Below are 25,216 nucleotides of genomic sequence, written 5' to 3'. Positions count from 1 at the left end.
GATTCTAACAATATTTGTTCTTTGCCAGTGTGTTTGATTTATCTTTAAACTCCGTACATCTTTATGGAATAGAGTTAGCTCATTGCTATATCTAGTGGTAAAAATTTATTGAGTACTTTGAAAAGTCAGCATTTCCTAGGGTGCTGTCTGTGCGGCTGCAGGGGATGGAGGTGTATTAATGCTGGCCTTATGGGGTTTTGTAGGAGATCCCAAAGGGTGAAAGCTCTTCTTCCCAGGTGATCTCACCTGTTGAGTCTTGTGATGCCTTAATGTAGTTGTTCCTTTGGTCGTTGTAGTTGGACTGGGCTACAGTTGCAACAAAATGCTGATGACAGAAAGCTCTATTCTCCTTTTTAATGCAGCATAGACGAGTCTGTATCAGCTGTTTCCATGTCTGAGGTCCAGGCATCAGATTGAATCACAGTAGCTTAGACTTATTCCGAGACAGAAGCATGCAATATTAGTGAGAGGGAACAAGTCTGTAGTGGACACCCGGTGTGCCCCTACCCTGCAGATCAGTTGTCTGAGTTTGTTGCTGTTCTCGGTACTTGGAGCTGTGGCTCCAATGTTATCGTTTTGGTTATGTGGACTGAGCGTGGTGCTTGCATTGCAGAGTGCATGTGGACGTAAGTTAGGCACAAAGTGAGGTTTTTGTACTGTTTTGTTTGCCCCGGCTGACATTTACAGGAGAGACTGGTGCATGGTGTTATTCACAGCCCCCTGTCTGCCTGGTTGTAGTGGGCCTGAAACTGTCATGCACAATGTTCTAGGCTAAGGCCTAGTTAGGGTTAGCTTAGAGATGGTCCCTGTTTGGAGGAACTACTGCTATTTGTAGTCAAAGGAAACATGGAACTGTTCAACAAAAATGTTGGGAGAGGCAGGCTTCTGAGTCCTCTGTACCCAGCCACCAGCCGTTAGGCTAAATCTGGTCTCCTGGATGCTTTTGATGGCTGCGTTTTGCCTTGGCAAGAAGGGGAATGGTGCCACAGGTGAGACAACTTCTGCCTTGCTGCCAAATACCATTTGCTCCCAGGTTTTGTGCAGCACCTGCTGCGCTGCCTGCGGGGCAGCAGGAGCCCGGCTCGGGATTCGAGTCGGCCACAGCTGTTTGTTCTTTGCCAGCAGCCCGGCTCTGTGTGGGGGCCGCAGTTGCCCTCCGGGGTCGCTGCGGCAGCTGCTGGAGGAGCGCGTTCCGCGGCCGCTGCCGGACGGGAGCGCAGCTGCTCGCGGGGCTGCGGTGGGCTCGGGCTGGCGCCGCCGGGTCACCGGGGCTCAAAGCCCATCCAGCTGTTGCGGCTGCCGCGGTCAGGGCACCCTGCGGGGGATCTGGCGGAGCGGGTCCGTCGTCCTGCGTGATGGCCTTCTGGAAGCACCTCCTGGGTTTGTCTGGAGCGCCTTGGCTGCTGTCTGCCCTCCGACTTTTCTCCTACCGAATTGTTTCCTCGGTGGCTACTTTGCTGCCTTTATGTGACAGTGATTAAGGTTGGTGTGCCAGTTGCGCAGGACCCGCAGTGGCTAGCTTTGAATCCTTCCAGGGTGAGCTCTCCATCGCTAAGGTGACAGATGGTTCATCTGTGGAGCAACCTGAAGAAAATTTGAAGCAGTGCTCTGCAGCTTTATTATGCAAATCTCAGTCTACCTGGTGGAAACAATTGCCTGGCCTGGAAAGCAGGATGCGAAGAAAGTAGATTTAACATTCGATAGCTTTGTGCTCAGAATCTGATTTTGTGCGTTCAGTGCAAAGCAATAGTTTTCTCATCGTCATGTTCATTTTCCTCTGGTGTGGTCTGAAAACAAACCAGCTGGAGCTGCTGTGAAGAGCAAAAATGCTCTCCTGCATTTAGAGGATATGCGGGAGGAGGAGGAACTGGTTCTACCTTTTGTTCCCTTTCGTCCTTGAAACAAAATGATTTGGTTTCTTTTTGATGTGTAAAGGTTTACAAATCAGTGAGCCCCACGGTTGTACCCTTGCCATGGTGATGTGTCTCTTTCGGTTTGGTGACTCAGGATGTGCTGGTTGTGGACTGAATCAGGTTTGGTCGTAGTCTGGGAGGAATGTTCTTGTACAATATTTAATGCCCATTATTAAGTAGGGCTCTTATGGAAATAAAGCTGAATAAATTCTGTGAATAAAAAAATATATTTCTCCTCAACTAGTATCACTTTACTCGCTTAGTAGCAAGGATGTGTTTTGTGTCTTTGGAGCTCATCTGCTTTGCTATATGTTGGGAGATTTTTTTTTTCTTCTATTTCTGTGCAAATTTAATATATCTTTTTTTCTACTCCATTATTTTCATTTGTTCCGTGCTTGGGTAGAGTGAAAGGCATAAAAATGAGCAAAAATCCTCATGTGTTTGTAAATAGGTGATCTCTGAGTCTGCCACCCTCGGTAAGGCAAAGAGCCTTACGATGCCCAGGTGCCCTCTGGACTCCTACCAGTTAAATTATTCCTGAATTCATAGACATTCAGCCAGGGAAATGGAGAGAACTCCACCAAAAGGAGTCCTGGTAGACATTCCAGCCGTAGGAAAATGTCAGGTCAGCCCTTGCAATCAGGGCTGAGACAGACCCGGGAGGAGCCGGCTGCGTTGGTTCTGTTGCGCAGAAGCTGCCGGGTTCCGCGTGTCCCTGCAGACGCGCGGGCCAAGCGCGCCGGCGTGCGGGACGCGGGAGCCCTCGCCAGCGGGGCGCTGCGCCGGGCTTCCCTTCTGAGGGAGAACGGAAGGCATGCAGGGCAGAGGATTCTGGAGTTTACTTTGCTGTTGTTCGCCGATGGCTCACGACTTGAGGCAGGGTTCTGTGTGGTTGTGTGTGCTGTCTGAATGCTGACGTATTTTTCTGAAACTGTAGTTTGCTGCAACTATGGTATTAGCAGGGTGTTGAGGGAGATCTTGGAATGTCTGTTTGAGGTTGTGTGAATAAGTAGCACACACTCATTCACTGTTGTCAGTTAGAAATGCTTCTTTTCTGCTTTATTGACAACTAGCAAAAACATTCCATATGGAAAGTGAAATCTTGGTGTTAGAACTGCTCCAAATAAGATGTTAAAATTGATTGTAAAAGTGGTCCAAGGGTTTTCAACAAAACTGCAGTTCTTGGTGTTAAAAATTGCGATGGTTTTGGGTTTTGCGCAGTGTTTGGTTGCCTTCCGCTCTCGCTGCCCCGATGACTCTGTATTGCGAAGAGAGCAGGAGCGGGGTTCTGTTTTGGGTTTTAAACGACCAACGAGATGATTTAGGAAGGATGTAGACATGCAAGTGAATTAGTCCTTACTCTGCTTCCACTGTGATGAGCTGACTCCTTTCCCTGCGTACGCTGGCAGAAGGGTGAGCTCCTGTTGGTTTCTCTTGAGGTCAGAGGCGCCAGGCGGGGCGCAATGGGCTTGCGGGTCGCAGGCTGCGAGGCGCCCGTGGCCAGGTGCGCCGGAGCCGAGCAGGGTGGCTGCACCGGGGCAGCTAAAGCCTGGGGCTGAGCCCAGCGTTCAGCTGCCCTTTCCTCACTTCATTGGCACAGCCCAGGGCTGAAGGCAGCACTTTGTTGGTCAGGTTCTCGTCGTAGATGGGAACACAACTTATTAATACTCACTGACAAAGTCATGCAGAATTTGCAGGGCTGATAAGTGGGAAGTAGTAACTCTTAATTGTGGTAATGACCAGCTTTCTAAGTGTTTTTCATTTAACTGTAAGCAGAACCTCGGACTGTCGTTTCTGCAACGCCTTTTCCCGCGGTACGAGCTCTTTGAGCAGGGCTGTCCACTCCGGTTTCGGTGACGGGTTTGTGGCGGTGTGAGCCCCGCTGTGATTTCAGAAGTGACAGCTCCTCGAGCTGACCGGCACGGATGGAGCCCTCGCACTGGCCAGGGAACGTGTGCAAGCGTTGTTTTAACTTCAGAAGTCGCTGCCACAAGTAATGGAAGAGAAGGCAGAATGATGCTTCTGAAGAGCAAAACTGTATTAAAAAACTTTTAGCGCTTTCGATGCAGAGTCATTGAAATTCAGTGTTAGCACAGTGTGCTGTGAGCAGGGGAAGAGACTCTGTGTTCTTGCGGAGAGAATCAGTCTGGCCGTGTTGGAGGTAACAGAAGCTGCTGCCGCCCCGCGCAGGCAGAGTCTGAACTGCGTGTTTGCGGTCCTTCTGTCCTCCAGAGCGGTCCGTTCTGTGTGCACGTGCTGCAGGTGACGCTCTGTAGCGTGGAGTTCTTCAGCGTTGGGTTGGGAAGACACAGTTTGCCTTGAATTTCTGTCATTTCTCCTTTTTGTTTCTTTATTATTATAAATTGGGAGACAAATCGGAGCATGGAAAAATGTATGACCTGCTGGCTTTTTATGTCCTGGCAGAAAAAAAAGTGTCTGTTTTTGTGCCTAGACCCCTTTTTCTCTTATCACATAAAGGAGAAACGGGACCATATATCTTTGGAATCAGGAAAAACTGATGTGTTTGCTGCTGTCTATGACTGTGGCAAGGTTGGATTTTTTACATGGAGGTTTAGGTGGATTTTATGTAAACTTGCTTTTACATAGCTGTGTGGTGGAGCAGGAGGGACATTCTCACGGTTCAGATCTCGTGGAAGTCTGAACTCCTGTGTGCTCCAGTACAGAGCAAAGCTTGGGTCAGGGTGAAACGTGAATTCAAAAAAATGTAACCGTTTCCATTTTTCCCCTCTGGTGAAACGCCCGATATCCTCGGGCCGCGTGCTGCGGCGGGGCAGAAGGGTGCTGCGGCGGGGCAGAAGGGTGCTGCGGCGGGGCAGAAGGGTGCTGCGGCGGGGCAGAAGGGTGCTGCGGCGGTGCTGTGCTGCGGCGCTGGGCGCAGCTGCTCGCTCGCGCCTGGAGCTGAGCTCCGTTCACAATGCCGGTTAGTGGGATCTTATCACTGCTTTGGGAATGCTGCTGTATTAGGTTCCTTGCACTCGGTAAAGCCAGAGTATGGGGCTAGAACAATGTGCAGGTGTTTTGTTTGAAAGGAAAACATTGTAACTGTTTCATTATATAGTCTTCATCAAATACTTCCACAGAGGGGCTGGTTTGTACAGGCAGTAGTGAGTCGGTGCTCTGACTGCCACCTTTTGTGCCGCTTGCGGGGCACGGTGTGCCAGCGGAGCGGGCAGGGTGCAAGGTGCTGGTGCGGGCAGCGGGATTTATAGCTGTGGGTTTGGCTTTAAACAAAACATGGCAGCTGCTCCAAACGTCAAACTGCCTCTTAAGGTATTTTTTAAGGGAGTTGTATGAGTGTTCGTAGTACTGAATGTGGAGTTCTCAAAACGCTTATGGGACAGCACTATTGTCCTCGTTTTACAAGTAACTACTTTGTCTTGCTTCCCTGGGTTACACAATAGTCCTCTGGTGAAACAGGGAATTATAGCCAAATGTTTGATGTTTAACACTTGAAATACAATTTCTGGATGACCCTCTCTGAACAGAAATGAAATACCTATACCTTTCCTGTCTTTCTGCTGAAATGAACTAAATTGTAAGTGTTAGTACTCTGATTTTGATCAATGCTTTTAATTCTGTTTACTGCTTCTTTTTCTTTTCAGGCGTGTACTGGTATTGAAAATATCGATGAAGCTATAACGTTGCTTGAACAAAATAACTGGGATTTAGTGGTAAGTGTTCTAAGAAAATGACTTCACAGATCAGCCTCACGTCACAGGATGTGCCGTCTTGCTGAGACTGATCTTCGTTCCGCGCTTGGTGTGTCTGTGGTGGGGACAAGCAGGTTCTGTGCAGAGTGTTTCTGCTCTGCTAACGCCTCATTACCAAATTACCGCAATCCTGGGTTGTATATACCCTGATACATGGTTGTCTTCATGCCTTTTTGATTTGTTTCTCTTCCTTTAAATCGATGTTTCATATTGTGTTTGGTTTTCTTTTGGTTAATTGTATGCATAGTATTACCAAGGGTGGCATTTCTAGAAGATATCCTGTGTATATACACAAGATTAACGAAGATTTCGGTGCCTGTGGAAGAAACGGGAAATAAAATCACTTCAATCTTTCATATGCTTTTAGTTCAGAAATAAGATAGTTGCTCTTCTATTTTCAGTTGTTGTACAGAACGGCGTCAGAGAGGAAGGCCATACGTTATTTAGATTAGGTTTTTTCCAGATGCAGTTATACACAAACAAAAACCACAGCGAGCAAACTCATCCCAAAACACTCTGTCTTCTGGTTTGTGACAAGGTTCAGTATGCAGACAAATAGGAGGAAACCAATAAACCAAGCAAAACAGTCTGAGGTATTTTAAGACTCTGCATAGGATTATCAGGATATAGAAAGAAAGTATTAATCCATTTTCTTAAGGTTTACAAGTGTAAAATAGAACCAACTTAATTAACAGGCAAGTGATCTTCATTTGAACTGTAATCCCTTTGATTTCCTTTTTTTGGACCAGTCCAAATTGTTAGAAAATTACTTAAAGCAAATAAATGATATTTTCCAAAATTGCCTGTAGATACAGTTTCGACTGTGTGCCACACGGCATTCCCAGTTTATTGTTCAGACTGTTCTGTTTTAGAAATTACAAACGAAGTATCAAAGAGGTCAGGATGGGGTTTTAAACTGAGTTTGTTAGAATGAGTGTTCTGTTTCTTTTAAGGCATAACAATTGAAATGACGTGTGATATTGTAGCCCACTGCAACCAAGCACTATGTACTCCAGACACTGGAAACCGAATGTTTGAAATGAGTGTTGACCAGGGTGTCCGGAGTGTTTGCAGCGTCATGGTGTAAGCAAGAGCGGGACAGGGACCGGCGAAGGGAGCGCGTGGGGCCCGCAGGCGGGAGGAGCCGCGTGCGCCGGGCTGGAACCGTGTCGTGCCGGCTCGTGGCGCGGGCGCTTCGACAGGCGCCGGTGGGGGGGCGGGGAGCGGCCCCCGCGCTCTGCTCAGGCTGCCGGGGTCCCGCACATCCGGCACGCCCGCCGCGTGCGCTTTGGTGGCATTTGTACATTGTGAGCCGTATGCTTTACAATAAGTGCTCACAGGTGAGGCTGGCTGAGAGAATTACAATGAGAATGGTAAGAACGACTAAGAGGATTTGTTTTTTTGATTTCTCTTCTATTTTGAGACTCCAGAACAAGCAGAAAGGGATAGTGAAGTACTTAAAGCTATGAGAATCGCTATGAAAATGGCTTTAAATACTTAATTTTATTAGTGATGTGAGATGATCTAGAAGTAGAATACAGTGGGAAGAGAAGTAGTGACCCAAAAATGCAAGCTTAAAAAAGGCATAGGCAAAGTAAGAAAGGAAATGAAATAAAATTGGGGATGTAAAAGGTGCTTCGGGGTAGTACATAGTTCTGGCAACTAAATAGAAGATGAATGAGAGGGGAGTCTGTGAAAGGAAATGGTGAGTTGTGGAGGAAAACATTGGGAAGAGTAGCAGTGCAGAAGATGCTCTGAGAGTCCGTCATTGGAGACACTGGCTGTCTTTGTTAGAGCAGCCTTTGTGTGGGAAGGGGACCGAAAACCGCAGGGGGCTCGTCCAGCGGGGAGTGGGAAGCGGAAGGGTGAGGAGAGAGGAGATTAAGAAATGTGAAGGTAGGAGAAAAGGACTTCATGGCTTGGGAAAGAATCAAGCATCGCTTTGCTAGGCAAGGGGTTACAGCATTTCAAAAGTCAAGGCAGCACATAAAAAAGGCTCATGACTTATGAGAAATGTAGCATTTTTTATTTTAAAATTAAATGCATGTTGTCCATTTGTGGTGGGTTGTGTGTGTGTGTGTGTTTTATGCCTTTGATTCAGTAGTCACATACAGATTCAGTGCCAATACATTGCGAAGGTGGGAAGGCTTGGTTTCTGTTGAACCAAAGGTCTTGGAGATGAAAAAATTTTAAAAAATCCTTTTGCTTGGTACTAAATATTTTATTCAGTGCAGAACAAAACATCATCTTATTTGCAAGGAGAACAAACCTTGCAGGGCTTGGTTCACAGATCCCGCAGATAGTAGCAAAGCAGTGATGGTTTTGGCAAGGGTTCCCCTGCCATCCTTGGACTCGGTTTTGCTGGTGGGTTTTAGACACTGGTGAAATTTTAACCCGATACTTGTTACCTCAGTGAGTGTTACTGCATTTGTATCTTTCGGACATTTGGTCCTGCCCTGAAACCAAGCCAGGCCTGAGCTGGAGCGTGAGAACTCCTTCCGTGGTTTAGTTTTTCTGGTAGCCACTTATTTTATTAAGAATTCATCTGAATTCTGTTTTCCTTTTGGTTTTGCACTGAAAGATCAGCTTCCCATTTCTGGACTTCTAAGTAGAGGTTGGTAAAAATGAATACACTACCAATATCTTTTGGCTCTTTTGTGACTGGTTTGCCCTGCACGAGCTCTGATGTGGTATCTCTGTACGTTTTTGTGATCCGTTTGACTTAGTCTGCCTCCAGAAACGAGGTGACCAGTGTAAGCCTGGCACGTGGCCGTTTCTGTTCCTTAAACGAGGGGCGGCGTTGTCAGATGTTCGGCAGCTCTTTGTTTCGTGGCAAGTGGGCTGCGCTGCGGGGCTGGGGAGCCGGGGCTGCACGTTGTGGGGATCGTGTTCACTGCCGTGGCCTCTTTTATCTTGTACTGTGACCTGGTGTTTCCTTTGGTTGGAGCTGCGTACGGGATGTGGCGCACAGCGGGCAGCGCTCGCGGCGGGGCCGGGGACGCGCACGGCGCGCTCCTCTCGTTAGGACTAGATCTGAGGGGCTTTCGCTGCTAGGAGCACAGGCCTATCTGTGTAATAGTGACAACAGTCTCCCTGGGGTCAAATCAACAGTCACCTCTGCCTGTGGGAACTAGAGGTTTACGCCCCAGTGTTTTTAAGGAGCATTTAAAGCGTAGTTCTCGACAGGTGTCCTGTTCTGGACCTCGCTGTCCTATTGCCATGTTGTCAGCTCAGTTTGTGCTCTGGGAGCCCTGCTGCCGGCCGGGCCGAGGGAGCAGGCAGCTCTGAGCGAGGTAACTGCACGGCCGAGGGAGCAGGCAGCTCTGAGCGAGGTAACTGCACGGCCGAGGGAGCAGGCAGCTCTGAGCGAGGTAACTACACGGCCAAGGGAGCAGGCAGCTCTGAGCGAGGTGAGTAAGCTCTGAGTAAGGTAACGACGCGTAACATGGGCGGACGGGCGTCCTGGGGCACCGAGCCTGTTCCCCAGCAAATACAGGACTTGCAGGTTCTTGTGTGTCCAGCTGCAGCGTTAATCTCTTCTAGTAGGACACAAATTGTATGTGAACTTTTGTTTTATAAAGGGCTACAGAAATCCCTTTTGGAATTCTTTAATGTACTTTCTCTTAAATTAGGGAGCCCTGCTTGGACAAGTAGTTGGATTTTTAAATTCTTCTTATTTCCAGTTTTTTTGCAGCTCACAAAGTGACGTGTCTGGTTCTTTCAGTAAGCCCCGATGTGTGCCATGTGTTTTATGCAGCTGTGCGGCAACTCAAAATCAGGGAATCATTTTGGTTGGAAAAGACCTTTAAGGTCATCAAGCCCAACTGTTAACCCAGCAGCGCCAAGTCCACCACCAGACCGTGTCCCCGAGAGCCTCATCTGGTCTGCCCGGCCCTCCAGGGACGGCGGCTCCCACACGGCCCGGGGCAGCCTGGTCAGTGCCCCACAGCCCTTTGGGGAAGAAATGGCTCCTAATGTCCCATCTGAACCTGCCCTGGTACAACGAGAGAGTCCAATGAACACAAGCAATTCACCATTCAATTACAAAAACTGAAAATTGAGGAAAACAGAAAAAACAGCTAGTTAATTCTTAAAAAAAATCCATGATTAGTAAATTAATTGCTTTTATTTACTTTGGAATGCCTTCATCTCATAGATTTTCTTGTATATTTTCTACACTGAAGACCATATGAAACATGCAGCTCTTCAGGCAGTTGCAGCACGGTACGGCTTTTCACATAACTGTGTTCACGATCGTCTGTTAAACAAATGGAAGAAAACGCCACCACTGATGTGTGCGGAGGAAACTCAGATTCTTTACTAGCAAATGCAGAATACGGGCACTGCCCTGTCCCCTCGGTGTTGCCCCGTGAGGAAGGCGCATTGTGGTGGCAGCAAGGGAGCCCGTCTCGGTGCTCCTACCGAATCCAAACCGCTTTCTTCTGCGACTTTTAACAGTGGTGGTAGTTGATGCCTCGGGCGAGGTAGGAACGTGTTCAACGTCAGTTCGTGTGGCTGCGAGAGCGGAGGCTGCGGCTGATCCCCTGTGTCTCCGCATCAGCCGCGATCCGGCACCTGCAGCAGGAACAGAGCGACCCCGGTTTAGAGTAAATGGAGCCAAACCCCGTAAAAACGTCACATACGCCTTCTGACACACGCAAGCAAGGAAACAAACATCCTGAAGGGAGAGCAGAAGCAGCGAGTGCCTGGCCTGTGTGCTGTGATCTTTGATTGTTTTGAATAAAACTGTTATTGTGTGACACAGGTTGATCCCTTGGGTTATTTTGCCTGAAAACTCAGGTGGCCTTTGGGTTGGATTTCCGGTTCGGGTGACCCTGTGCTCTGTCACAGAGACTGAGGACACTGTGGATCCTGCTGGCCTTGCGATGGCTGGTGATTTTTATAAGGAGAGCCATGGAAGCTGAAATCCGTGCTGGAGCTGCCGATGTTCTGTAAATACCCAGGAATCTCAGTGTTCCCCTGTAACGAAGAGGCTGGGAAGGGGCCAGTTTCTCTGATCTCTGTAGAGAAACATTTGAAAACTGCAATCAGTGGTTTTCCTCATCTGTAGTCTGCTATCCCCAAAGTTTATTACATTCCTGTGGATCCCCTCTCAAAATGCACTTTGCCAGATGATCGCTGAATTGTGTGCTACACGCGAGGGACGGTCGGCTTCTTCAGGTCGTTTGTCTTGTTTTCCGTTTTTGGTCCTAAGGCAGATGAATGTGTAAGAAATTCACACTCTTCTTGCCTGGGTAAATCGTTGTGTCCTCAGAGCGGCAGAGGCCTTGTCTGGGCGCCCGGTGGGGACAGGTGGGCGTCTTTGAGTCGCTCTCTGCTGGGACACGGTGCTCGTTCCGCGGAGCTCGCCATGGAAGGCTGGGCGCTTGGCAGGGCCCGAGCGCGGCCGCGGGACGCGGGCTGTGCCGCCGCGCTCGTCTCCTGTCTTCAAGGCGCTGCTAAAATGTTAACGTTATACAATTATTTGTGTAGGAGGTGACTGACCACACTTAGCGCTCACCATGTTTAGGTGGATTGAGGCCAAGGGATGTGCAGTTTACAGCTTTATGGCAACCATGAATTAAAGTTAAATACAGGAACTAGTTTGTCCTTCAATTTGAGGGCGGTTGTTCAGGAGGATGGAAGAGCTGACGGTTCTCAGGGACGCAGGGATTTTCTTGTTTTTAGTTTAAGCCAGTTAGCCACTTGGCTTTCTGAGGATGGAAAAAGACTCTTGTTTCTGTAACACAGAGTTCTGTGTTGTGAGGATGACCAAGCGCAGCGCCTGGGATGTCCGTAGTGCCTGGTGGCATTGCCGCAGCAGTACCCGCCCACCCTGTGGTTTACAAATACTGATTTCCAAAGGCTCGTACCTCTGTCTTGGCAGTTTCTATGAGGATTGCTTAGCATGGGTTTGTCCTGATACATTCACATTTAAGAGCAAATTTGTGGCCAACACGAAGAGCGAAGTGGCTGTGAGGGGTGCCCGCGCGTGGTTCGTAGGACACATCTTGTAAACGCGTGTTGGACACGTCGGTCTGTCACGCAGTCACGCTGGGGCGTGCGAGGAAAACAGCTCAGTTGTTTCATTGGGGAACCACGGTCTCCGCCAACACTGCCTGTCCTGCAAGTGAGCCGGCGTTGTGAACGATTCTGCCACAGAAGCCAGGGGCCATCTAGACGCATCAGATTTCAGAGCAGAGTATTTAGCAAATGGATTTACTTGTAATATTGCTGAATATCTTGACAGTTCTTCCTGGTTTTATTTGAATGAACTTGCTTTGTCTGCTCCTGGGAGAGCCGGGTTGTCGGGAGCTGTCCGGAGAAACCCTGGAGACGAGTTGGAGGTTCTGTACTTCGGCTTGAGATTCTCTGCTTTTCAAATGCATAACTAAATCTCGCATAGGTGTTCTGTTCGTGCTGATCAGCGCTTGGGCAGTGTGCTGCCTGTGGTTTAACAGCTTTTGTGTTTTCACAGCTTGCTAAGAGCTGGGATGTTGTAACAACCTGTGGTGTTAAAAAGAACATGATTTTACAAACGGGACAAAAAGCACGTTGCTGTGGGGCGCTGTCCCCCTGCGCATTTCAGTGTTGCCATTCAAATTTGCATAAAGTAATTAGGAGAAGGGTAGAAGCGTGGGAGTTCAGCACAGACACCTTTTGGGCATAGCCTTGGTTTTATCTGACTCCTGCTGTCCAGCCTCGTGTTTTAGGAGTAACAGAATACGTTCTGATATCAAGGAGCAGCATTCCTTTCTAATAAGTCAGAAGGGGAAGCAGTATTAGTGTAAAAAGTTGTGATGTTAGTGACTAAGCTATGTATACGTGTCTACTCCTTTCCCTTCCTATACGAATGAGTTTTGAGTCGATAGTTCAGAATAGATAATTTTCCTTTACTCCTGCTGAAAGAGAGTTTCAGCCCAGATACCGATGCATAAACTTCTTCCAAATCTGTCCGTGTTATTTATTTTCATTGCGCTAGGAAAATAAATGCAGTTATGAATCTGTGATCGAGGTTGGGCTTTGTTTGGGGAATTACGCGGTGACAGTGTAAAATTAAAGGGCTGTGTGGATGTTTCCCCGGGACTGTAGGGGTGTGTGTGACTGCTGAAAGGCTCCCAGCGCAGCCCCGCGTGGCGCAGGGGTGCGGGAAGCAGTGTGCTGGAGCCGCCAAGGAGGTAGGCAGCAATGGGAAACCACATCTGGAGCGCTAATTGTGAACTATTTCAGCGCGTGCTCGCTTGCTGATGAAGTGAATCATCTGTATGGGTATATTCATGTGGTGTTTTTTGATGAAATGTTGATTTTTTGCTTTATTAGCAATTCTATTGTTTTGCAGTTTTTCATCAAGTATGTTTGTTGTAAAGAAAGCAAGCTGAAATAAAGCAGAATGCATAGAAGACATGTCATTGTAGTTCAATTACAGCTTTTGGTTAAACTTTGACCACGATGGGGACAAATGCTGGCGTTCTGTGAAGACTCTGTGGGTGTCGCTCCACGTGTGGCGCTGGGAAGCGCTGTGGCTGGCGGAGCTGGGGCGCGCCGGCACGTGTGGCACGGGCCGCAGGAGCAGCCTGGCTCACCGTCTAGAACGTGAGCTCGTAGCAGTCGTTGCTTGCTGAAGCGCGGTGGGTCCAGAGCAGCCGTGTGCGTAGGACGGTGATAGCGCCTGTTCTGCGTGGAAAGCCTCCCGGCTGGAATGACGGGTGTTTCTGCAGGTGTTGTGGGGTTTCTTGTTTAGGACAGCACGTTGCACGCTCGGCTGTAACAGGAGGTCTAGAGTTGCGTGAAGCTGCACGGGGGCCACGTTCCTCTGCCTGGGAGTCTCAAAATACAGTCTGGGGTCTGGGGGCAGGACAAAGCGGCTGCATTGCAGCCCGTTTCAGTAAACCTGGGTTTCGTTAATCCACGTTGACCGCGGTGTTTGACTCGCGCTTGCAGTCGGTTTTTGTCAGCGTCGGTCAGTAAAACCTCTGGTGTTTATTCCCAAGCGTTCGTTCTCCTTTGCTGCTGCTGCAAACCGGTCCCGGTGGAAGTCTGTCCACAGTCTCGCCTCTTAGCCAGTGTCCGGCATCGCTGTGTCGGGAGGGCGGGACGAACGTTTCCACAGCTCTGCGTCTGGCGTCACCCGTTACTGTCAGCTCTGAAAATACAGACCCAAATGAGTGTTTGCCAAAAAGAAAGTTACGAGAGGACCGTCATTTCAAAGCCTTTGCTGTCCTTGCTCGTTGTGCGGGACAGCGCTGTGCTCGACGGGGACTCGGAAACCTTGGCGCTTCTGTTTCGCTCTGCTGTTGTATATAAGATATGCTCCTTGGTCACACACGTTTATGGTTTGGAAGCCATTTAAGATTCACTTTTGCGTTTTCGCTGCTTTCACACGCGTTTTGTCTCACTGGTGCTTTATCCCTTATCGTTCAGTGATTTGCTCTTCCTGTCTGGATAACGTTTGTTCGGTTTGGGGTTTTGTTTCCGTATTTTTTTAAGCTGCCCATTGAACAGAGCGTTTGGACCTTCATCATGCGTTTGTTTTGTTTGAATACCAAATAAAAAATGGGTTTTAGATCTTTAGGATAAACAGTTTATAACAGAAAGCAGCAAAATTGGAGTAAGAATATTGTATTTCAGGGGAAATGTCACATTTAGCCCAAATTAGGAGTAGAATTAATTGCAATCAAATTGCAATTGTAAACAGAGTAGTATAAGTGACCCTTTTGGTGCTGTGGAAATATATAATAAAATACAAAATAGAAGAAATAGTTTTTCTCGTGTGTTACAGATTGCTTAATGAGGGTCTTCTAGTGCATTTCAGTACACTTTCAGCTTTTAAAAACCTGTGATTTGTTTAAATTCAGCAAATCCTGAGTGATCCTCAGGCGAGATGGATTGATAGCACAGGTCAGTACTGGCTGCTGTTTCCAAACCAGAGCCGTTACCGCTCTCAGTTCTGCAGGACCCAAACCGCGCTGTTCACCCTGCACTGAGGTCTGGTGTGTGGGATTTGGTGTTAGATTCACTCGTGTAGTCAGACTGAGACGTAATCTGAGAGTAAATGCTGAAAGGGTCAGTCAAATATTAAAATGGGTTTCCGTTAGTTTTGTTTTGTTTGCTCATTTGTGGTTTTTGGTTAGTTTGCTCCTTTGTGGTGTGACAAACCCAAGCAACCGTTTCTGGCTGTATTTCGGAACACAGTCCTCGCAGCGCCCAGCACCCCGTCCTTAGCGCCGTCCTCACCGCAACGCGAGGGCGCCAGCAAGGCTTCCCAGCGTGCGGTCTGATAGCAGGGAGGCCTTAAACGGGTAACGGGAGGAAAAGGCAAAATGAGCAGGAAAGACACAAAATGCAGAATTGTCGCTGTTGTTTTAGCTTACCAGACATTTACAACCAAAAGTAGAATCTATATTTGTAGCATTTGGAGAAGAATATAGTTTTTTGGAAGTCATAATAAATGAATCCTTCAATCAAATAAAGCTCTTACTGAGTTTCGTAGAGCTAATTAGATCTGTTGGTTATGATGCTGTTACATTCAGTGGAATAGAACAAACACAATATAATGACCAGAAATCTGAATGTGTCAGACCTACAGAAAATCGGGGTTGGAGGAAGATACCCGTGAGCAAATGAGCCCTTGGCAAAGTGCGGTTGGAGCAGCAGATACCGTTTGGACTTTGGATCGAATCATCTACTGTGGTGTTTCCGATGACCCCGTGTCTATTTCTCATTTCTGTGTTGTGTTTGTTTAATGTAAACCTTCTTAATTTTCAGCTCAGCAAATGTGAAGCTCAGTGTGGCCTTTGTAAAGTAGACTGGAGTGGTGTTACTTGCTGAATTCAGTCAAACCTAAATAAGGCTTTTACAATTCTGTGTGAGATGATTTGTACATGACCTGTCCTGGTTGCATTGAGCCGATACGGGTATTCGTCTCAATGAAACTGGCGCAGCTCTCCATGTGACCGGTGCTTCACCTCCCTTGCCTCCTCTCTGGAAGGGCTGTTCCTCCAGCACCCTGCTGCTTGAGCTTCGCTTCTTCTTTTCCTGGAGACGCGGTTTCTAATAGTCCATAGGGAAGGCGGATCTTCTCTCGTGCCGCGAGCTCTGTTTCGCTCAGGCCAAATGCCCGTGTGGTTTCCGGCGGGGAACCCGCGGTCCGTGCCGGTGGCTCCTGCTGCCGCTGGGCCGGGGCGTCGCAGGGGCGCTTCCGAGGGCCCGTGTCGGCGGGCCTGCTGGGCGCCTGGGGCGGGAGGAGGGCCGGGGTCCCCCCCGCACCTCCTGCAAAGGCCTTAATGGCGCTTTGTCTGGCTCCGCTTTAAAATACCGAGGTAATTCATCTGAACGTCGCTGGAAATAAAACCTCCCATCTGTAGTTGAGGAGGAGGAAGGATTTCCCCGCCTTGTTCAACTGTACAATTGTTATACGTAGACTTCTGTTTTAAAATAACCTGATTGGCAAATCTGGTCCGTTTTCCAACTTAGTGATAACTACCATGTATTTTGAACTGGAAGTTCAGCTTTTGTGCTGTCTACCGCATTCGTAATTGTACATAGGACACTCATTCCCCTGGGATGAGAGTCACTGTAAGATCTGCTTAATTGCTTTTAAATGATTACTACTATAATTGCGTATTTTGAGTCATCAATGTTGTTGCTTCATCAGATTATTAAGAAACAGTTCTTGTTTTTCTCAGTAACACTGTTTTGTACTCATAAAGATGGTCACATCTAGTCAGAAGTGACTAGTCTATTGGAGTTAATATTCCCTTTATATTTCACAGTCTGCTTCACAACATTCTTTAGGCACTTAAATAATCTCAGTTTGTTTGTAGAATGCCACAGAGTTTCTGGGTTGCACAAACTATTAATGAATTGGGTAACCTTTTATTAACCCTATTGCTCTACTGTTTCCTGCGTTCGCAGGAGACAACAGAGTTAGGTTTAATATGTTTTGATTCTGGAAGCTTGCTGCTGAAACAAACACCCCAACGAAGAATTGCTGTTGCACCTTTGTAATTGGCACTTATCGGTCCAATATTACAGCATATCAATTCCTGGATATATGGCTAACATCCGTAGCCAAAGTGTATATATCAAGAATAACTGAATTCGGCTTGTAATTTCCTAAAATAAATGGTGGACCTGCTGATGTTTGAATATTGTAATGGAAACAATAACTGTCCTTGCTTCTGTTCCTCCGCTCCGAGTTGGAGCAGCGTTGAGGGCAGTTTGTGTGGCTGGCACTGGGGTGCACCTCAGGCTCTTGGCTTTGGCGGGGGCGGGGACACGGGGGGTGCCCGATGCGCGGCGGGGACACGGGGGGTGCCCGGAGCGGGAGAGCGCGGGTGCAGCCGTGCTCCCCGGGTAGCACTGGCAGCAACGCCTTATCGGGAGCTGGAGGAATTTTCTGAGCCAGATGTGCTATCTTTGTATTTAATAACTCATAAACAGATTTATTGCACCTGTCGTAAAAATTGTTTCAAGGGTAATACGTCTTTTAAACTAGTGTATATTAGTCACACAGGCTGGTTTTGATGATCAAATGATCCCTGTTTGGAAAGACAAAAAAATGTAATATCTTTGAGTGTTTCCTTAACCACAGAGACCTGACCCGTTCTCAGAGGGGACTGCGCTGGGGAGAACAGCCCGGAACTGTCACAGCCTTCATCCTGTGAACTCCTAAAGCAGATGCCTGTTCCCTTGTCTTATTTCCTTTGCAGGGTTTACCTATAGATGTCTTGTAAGAACATAGGTATTTCATATTTATGCCATACCTACCTGTGCACTGCTGCCATTTGCCGTCTACATAATTTTAGTCTTGCTTAGCAAACAGTGTACGGACTCTTTATTTTTACCATGTGGTTAACAGAGGTCTTGCCATCGAAAAAGTACATAATTCTGCTGCTGTTTTTTCTTACTTCTGTGCCCCTTAAATGTCACGAGGTTTACAAAGCTGGGGACGTGGAGAAGCGAGTTATTGGGTTTTAAAGAAGATGGCTGGGTGCCTCTATGGTATTTCAGCCCTCTAGCTCGGCTTAGGAGAGGTTTGGGCTGACTTGACGCTCAGGCTGAGCCGTGAGCCCTGACGGGCGCAGCCTGCAGGGCCGCGCTGCGCGGTGCTGCTTCAGGGCTGCAGCAGCTTCGGGGCAACGGGATGCTCTGTCGCAGTCGTCACTAGTGCTGCTTGGCTGGGACAGAGCCCGTGTTTGCTCTCTGTCCTACAGATGCAAAATAAAGGATAGTTTTGTCTTTCAACCGACTTTACCTGTTGATTGACAGGAATGGAACGTATGTTGCTGGAGAGTATGGGGTAGGGAACCAATCCAGAGAAACCCAAACAAACCAAACCCTCCTGCTTTTTCCTGGAGGTTTATTAGATGAACACAATCAAGAGCCATGTGTGACTGCAAAAACCACAGTGATGACAAATGAGACATGTCAACATGAAACCGCTGACTATTACTGTGTATGGCGGATAACTGATCTAAAAACTGATCTGGTAGGAAGCTTCGTTTCCACTGTGATTTGATGTAGCCTTGTGGTAGTTGCTGTAGCTGACAGATGCCTGCGACCCTTTTCCTCGTCTGCTTTTTAAAATACTATTTATGCAATGTTTAGCCCTAAATACATGACAAATCTTATTGCAATACCATGGTTACTTAGCTGAATTCAGCAGAAATACTTTGACTTTATGTAGCCTTAGATATTAATGGAAATGGTAAAAATTCATGCTTATATATTCATAGAAAAATAAAGCGTAGTGTTTAAAATTAGGCAATATCAAGATTTGTGTTTATTAAGCACCCGTCCTGACTTACATATAATTTCAAAGTGTATACAAACTTCTCTAGCATGAGATGTGGTATAAATGCACTGCCAGCTTCTGGAAGGTGAAATGGAGCGGTGCTGCTGTGGGCTGAGGACACAGTTTTGTCAGGAGGGTTTTGACCTTGCAGCGGCAGTACCTTGTGGCTGTTCTAAAAATAATGCGTTTCAATATGGGATAGAATTCATTGAAATGCTTTTATAGGTAATAACTCTAATTTCGAATGAGCCCAAATCTTAGTGCAGCTTGCCAGGTTTGTACTTACACACCTGCCAGTAGCATTTTGGTTACTCTGATGATCTGGGGTCATATTTAACAGCATCAACCTCTCTTGGAAGAGATTTCCCTTTGCCTGCAGACGATTTGGGCTGGGGTGCTCATTCCTGCCGTTCCCGGTGCTCCTGGCGGGTGCTGTTTGGGAGTAGCGGTGCGGTTGCGCGGCGATGGGCGCGTGTGCTCGGCGGCAGCTGTTGGCCCCGATCCGGCGGTTCGTGAACACCCAGACCCGCAACGCGCGGTTCAGCGGTTGGTGCGGGTCTGATGCTGCTCTGTACATGCAGTCTGGCAGCCGGCTCTGTGCACAGTTAGCTCGATGTGCCCCAGAGCTCTGTGTTCGCTGTACGTGCGTACCAAGTGTGCAGTGTTGGACTTACTGAGCATGAACCGTGCAGTCCTACCTGGGAAATCCATCGCACACATCGGAGTCCCAGCTTCAGTTCATGTTCGTTTTCACTTAGACATCGGTTTTATTTCAAGCATGTATTTCAATGACCAAGTTGTTTACCAAGAATATTCATGGAATGGAGAACATTTAATGGCGTATTTTAAAGCAAACCAATCACTCTTTATAGCATATTATAGAAGTTCAGGTTTATTTTTGTTGATCTGTATGCTTGACTCACAGTCTGTTTTCTCTTTGCAGGCAGCTATAAATGGTGTAATACCACAAGAGAACGGCATTCTGCAAAGGTAAGCGCAAAGGTAGCACACACTGAGAACGGTGCTGTGTAACAGTTGGATTCTTGTTCCCGAGTCCTACAGAGATGATGTAATTCTCCTTTTAAACCAGTTTCTAGAGCCACAAATTCAATTCCTGACAAAGCTGATTTAACATTCAGTTTTTCCCGTGTTGATGGAGGACCAGCTCAAGTAGTTATTCAAATAGGTTTATTTTTAATGAGTTGGTTGTTGGGCCATTGTGCGCAGGGTTGTCTCTTTACCGAGTCTGCATTTTGGTTCATATCAGGACTTTCCCCCCTGCCCCAAGGGCCTCAGAATTTACAAGGCAAAGCCACAGATGCTCCTGGTTAACTGTTTTTTCCGTATGCATTTTTAAAGGTATTGGTATTCTATGCTTCCCTTTCCCCAGCCAAAAACGCCCGTATTTTTGTAGTGTGGGCTGCTTTTTTTGGTGATTGAGTTACAGGCGGTAGATACTGTGCCACATAAAGCAAGGTTGCTCCCTTCTGAAAGTGGCTTTACTGCTTTTCCTTCAGCTTCTGAGTTCACTTTTGCCTTGTGTACTGATACCTGGCTATTGCGGTCACTGAGGTGTGAGCTCCGACGTGCCCGTGAGGCAGCTGAAAACAGCACAACAGGAGCTGAGCTACTTGAGAAAGACAGTGAAATAGTGCTTAAAATTCTGTTTAGAAAAGTACTAAATATACTATTTTAAAAAGTTTATTTTAAAGATGAAAAAAGACATACGGTGTAGGTGAAGTGGTGTCAATACTTACTAATGCTGTCACTACAAGAGAGTCAGGTTCAATCCAGGATAAACCCTTGTTCGCTCAGTGCAGTTACTAGAGGTTTATTTAACGCAGGGCCTGCCTAGTGCATTTGAGTCCCGGCCTGGTGGTGCTGAGCTCTCTCTCTGCCCGTGTTAGGAAGTCCTGACGTTAAAGCGTTTCCATTCAAAACCCTGGGATGTCTGAAGCGTGACGCGTTTGACGGTGTTTCTCACAGCGTCCTGAGGAACGTGCTGCTCGTGGGTGGGCGCGCCCTGCGCTGCGGTAACCGGGCCCAAAGAGCGGCGCTGAGCGGAGCCACGTCCGGCTGGTGGATCACCAGTGGCGTCCCCGGGGCTCAGCTGGGGCCAGTTCTGTTTCATCTCTTATCAGTGGTCTGGGTGAGGAGACTGGGTGACTCCGGTTGGGTGCAGTGTTGACCCGCGGGAGGGCAGAGGCCGTACAGAGGGGTCTGGCCCGGCTGGATCCATGGCCGAGGCCAGTTGTCTGAGGTTCAACAAGGCCAGTGCCGGGTCCTGCACGTGGGTCACACCAGCCCCATGGACGCTGCAGCTGGGGAGAGCGGCTGGAAGAGACCCTGGGGGTGCTGGTGCCACGGCTGAACACGAACCAGCGTGTGCCCAGGGGCCAGAGCCCACAGCATCCCAGCTGGGGCCAGCACTGGGGTGGCCAGCGGGACCAGGGCAGCGACCGTCCCTGTGCTGGGACCTGGGGAGGAGAAATCGCCGATCCTGCCTCCAGTTTAAGCTTTATTTCATATTCTAATTCCCACGTGATACTGGCCCAATGATGTAGAAAGGTGGTTGTTGCCATGGTGCCAATTTTTATATGGTCACAGCACTCCTGGAACAGGAAATAATCCTCCTTCTCAGGAAAATATTGATATTAGTTACATAGTGAACTTTAGACCAAAATAGTGGCTTAAATTCTTATTTGTCACCTAGGCTGTTATCCTACAACTCTTCTGTGTCACTGAAACGTTAATATTGCTGATATGAAAGTTATTTTGTAGTTATTAATGAAACTATTTTCAGATGTGACAGAGTAGTTTGTTCCAGCGGTGTGTGCTGTGGGCCTCAGTCAGTGAATAATACTGTTGATTTTGCTTTGCTAACTTTTATTGAAACAGACCAAGCTGTTCTGTTTAACCCTCATCTGTGTGTCTTTCAGTGAGTACGGTGGAGAGACTTTACACGGACCAGCGTATGGCCCCACAAGTCATTCTACAGCAGCTTCGTCAACGCCTTCCTCATCCTCAGCGTTTCGCCATGTAGTGCCATCTAGACAAATAGTGGAAAGGCAGCCTCGAATGCTCGACTTCAGGGTAGAGTACAGAGACAGGAACGTGGATGTCGTGCTTGAGGACAGCTCCACAGTCGGTAAGGATTCCTGAAACTGAGCTGAAAACTCTTGTGGTGAAATGGTTAACACGAAACAAATCAAAAAGACCCCGCCTTTCCCAATCCAAATCTTAAAAAAGGCAAAGCAAAGCAAAACCCTTCAAAGGAGAAAAAATTGCCCAGACAACGCAGCCTGCAGAGCTACTAACCATTTAAAAATCTCTTTGCAGCTTAAAACCCAAACAACAAACAAAACCTAAGCAGCTCTAAAGGTTAGTATCTATCAGGTGTTTACTCTGAAAACCAGTTTTCTTATAAACTTGCTTCAGAAACAAACCAGAGATTACTGATGAAGTTGAGGCATGAAAGCGTAATTTGGGGTAGAATTAGTGTAGATGCAATCTACTAATAAGCGGCTGATCTTGGCATTTCCTTTTCAAATCTGTACAGCATCTCGTCCTGTGTGGGGTTAGAGACAAGACTTGGAGGAATTCTTTCCGGTGTGAAGACTATTGTTGCATTACTTTCCAAATTTGTATTTGCCTTGTTTGTGCAAATTAAGTTTATTTTATAAGTTTTAGTGTCTTTATCCTAAAACTGATGCATTTTGTAGCAGTATCTTAGAAATATACTACTGTTAGGATTGCAGGGGATGCTATTGCTTACGTTCCCCACACTATGAGTTAATTTACTTTTGCTGCGGATGAAGAGTATTCTTTTAATTGTTCATTTTTAGTGAAACTCTAGATAGATCAAAGTGAGGAACTGCTTGAAGAAATAGTTTATCAAAACAATTTTCAGTGCTGGAGCCTTACGTCTGGGGTGAGATTTTGAAATGAAACTCTTGATTTGCCTTTTTAGCGTTGGATTTGGTAGTGGCTGGTGCCACCTAGTGGTGATCGTTTGGATGCTCGATCAGTGTTCCGTGTTTCCTGCTGCGCTGCCCTGAGTTGCATCCGTGCAAAGCAGATAGAAAGTCTGATCACATCAGAATTTTGCGGCTGTAATACTTTATTTTTGCTTTCTTAGTAACTTCTTTCAGGTATAAATGGTTAAGCTGTAGGGCATAAGCAACCACGGTGGAACTCTGATCTGTATCTTGGCATATGAGGATTGAGGACGGCCTGGTGTTTGAAGTCCTAAGAGAAGTGAGCAAGGCCAATAGAATCTCAGCTGTGGCCTTCAGGAGAGAAGATTTTTGGCTCTTTCAGGGATCTGCTGAGCAGGATCCTGTGAGAAATGGCCCTGGGGGACATGGGAGCTCCAGGGAGCTGGTAGCTCTTCAAGGACAACCTCTGCAGAGCATGAGCACAGCCCCTCCCAGTGCAGAGAGAGGAGCAAGCGTCGCAGGCGGCCAGCACGGAACAACACGGAACTTCTGACTGAAACACTGAGGGGTTAGAAGGGCTTCTGTTAAGTACATCAGCATGAAAAGAAAGGCTAAGGAAAATGTGAGCCTGCTGTTGAACGATGATTGCTGAACTTGGTCCATGGAAAATTTATGGAGAAAATCTTTCTGGAAGACCTTCCTGAGCACAGGAAAGAAAAGAAGATGATTTGGAACAGCCAGCGTGGATTTACTAGGGGCAAACTCTGTCTAATCAACATTACTTGACTTTCATGATTTGATGACTGGCTCTGTGGAGAAGGGGAGAATCCTGGATGTCACTTTGACTTTAGAAAGGCCTTTGGCACAATGCTGCAGTATTCTTAGAGTCATGTTATTAAGACAAGGACTGGATAAGTGGGCTTACGAGGTTGATAGTTGCCTGGTCTTCTGGGCTCCAAGTCTGACTGGTGAACCAGTGTAGGGATGTCCCTTGGGTTGATTCTGGGGCCAGTGTTTTTTAATGTCTTTATGGAAAACCTGGTTGTTAAGGGGGAGAGCACTCTTGGGATGCTCACGGGGAACACCACATCAGAGAAAGAGGCTGATATTCTGGAGGGAGAGGCTGTTTAGTGGGACCTGGGCAGCCTGGAGAAGTGACTGACAGGATCTTCATGGAGTTCGGTGATAACAAGGTTGAAGTCCTGCACCTTGGGCAGGGTAACTCCATTTATCCCATCTGATAACTGGCTGAGGACTGACGGGCTTGAATGCAACTTCGTAGAAAAGGGATCTAGGAGTGGATCCAGGGAAGTAATTATTCCCCTCCATTCAGCACTTGGGGCCTGCGCGTGGAGCACTGTGTCCAGTCTAGGCGTCTTCAGTGCAAGAAAGACGCTGGCATTCTGCAGCGCCAGCCGGTCCAGGGCTGGGGCACGCGGCGGCGCGGGAGGAGGAGCACAGACACCTGGGGTTGGTCAGCACGGGGAAGACTAAGGGGGAGATGGAGACCTCGCTGCTGTCTACAAATACCTGGTGGCAGGATGCAGAGAAGATGGAGCCAGACCCTTTTTGGAGGTGCCCAATAAGATGAGAACCGATGGACACAATGAGCAACACTGAAAATTCCTCTTAGACAGAAGGATTTGTTTTAGTTTAGTTGTGCGAGGGGTGAACTACTGGAATGGGGCCTAAGGAAGTGGCCAGACCTCCATCCCCAGAGGTGTTGAACAGTCAGCAGGACAAATCCTTGACAAAGCTGGCTTAATTAGGCCTTTGAGCTGGGCTCGGGCTAGCTGATCTCCTGAGGTGCCTTCCAGCCTGAACTGCTTTATGACTGTAGTAACTACAGGGGGAGGAGAGCATCGCAAAAGGTTGGAAAAGCTGTCAGAGCAGGCTCACTGTGAACACTCCGGTTTTCTAAGTAAGGACTGTTGGGAATGGAACTGGGCATCAAAAACACTCACCCTGTTTATTGCTGGTGAAGTGCATTGCCCCGGACAGTGCGCACCTGCAGATGTGCGTGTCTTGCAGGGGCAATGTAGAACCACTCAATATGTGTCCAACTCATCCAATGCTCATGTGGTTCTCCAATCGTTCATTCTTTATGGGACTCTTTTCTTAGCGCCATTTGTCCTTTACTGTTTGGAAGTGTACGTTACAAGGGTTACTAAACCAAGACTGTTTTCATAGTAAATTTTGCCTTGCACTTCTTTTTAACTAGAAGTCAGTACTGTCTGAAATAAAGTGGTAAATGTGATATTTTATATCTTTTCTCTGTTTTCTCTTTAGGGGATATCAAACATATTCTAGAAAATGAACTTCAGATTCCTGCATCTAAAATGCTGTTAAAAGGATGGAAGACTGGTGATGTAGACGATAGTGTAAGTTTTCCACTGTAATTCAGTTAACTGAATTCAGGGTTTCAAAGCGAGCGCCTGTGGGTGGGAATTACAATGCGAGGATTGTGAGTTTCCAGCAGTGTTAGATGTGTTGGGTGGCACACGAGGAATTCTTAAAGTAAAACATTGCCAACGCATAGGGACAAATCACTTCAGTTGTGTGTTTTATATATAACATGGCCCATCTACAAAATGAATGTTATTAAATTAACAGTAAGTAGATCTTGAAACAAAATATGTGGTGGTATTGTAAATAAGTAGCAATAATTAAAAGAAAAAATAATATATCAAAGTTGGTGAACGTTTTATATTTATAATGATTTTTCTCTCCTCAGACTGTTTTAAAAACTCTACACTTGCCAAAAAATAATTGTCTTTATGTTCTAACACCTGACCTGCCTCCTCCTTCCTCGACTCATTCTGGGTAAGTGTTTTGGCC

The 25,216-nt window shown here is 47.3% G+C and overlaps 1 protein-coding gene across 1 annotated transcript in view; it reads left to right on the top strand.

Moving 5' to 3' along the window:
- FAF1 (Fas associated factor 1) overlaps window positions 1-25,216 on the top strand; it is a 150,930-nt gene that overhangs the window by 11,620 nt on the left and 114,094 nt on the right. Inside the window, exons 2-6 of the mRNA XM_080348363.1 lie at window positions 5,537-5,605; window positions 19,384-19,430; window positions 21,380-21,588; window positions 24,668-24,759; window positions 25,113-25,201. Coding sequence (XP_080204489.1) covers window positions 5,537-5,605; window positions 19,384-19,430; window positions 21,380-21,588; window positions 24,668-24,759; window positions 25,113-25,201 — 506 coding nt within the window. The remainder of the gene's footprint in view (window positions 1-5,536; window positions 5,606-19,383; window positions 19,431-21,379; window positions 21,589-24,667; window positions 24,760-25,112; window positions 25,202-25,216) is intronic.

The sequence above is a fragment of the Nesoenas mayeri genome, assembly GCF_963082525.1.
Source record: "Nesoenas mayeri genome assembly, chromosome: 8".
In the NCBI taxonomy this organism is placed as follows: Eukaryota; Metazoa; Chordata; class Aves; order Columbiformes; family Columbidae; genus Nesoenas; species Nesoenas mayeri.
Note: the sequence above shows the minus strand (reverse complement) of the source record. Positions and strands in the feature narration are given on the sequence as shown.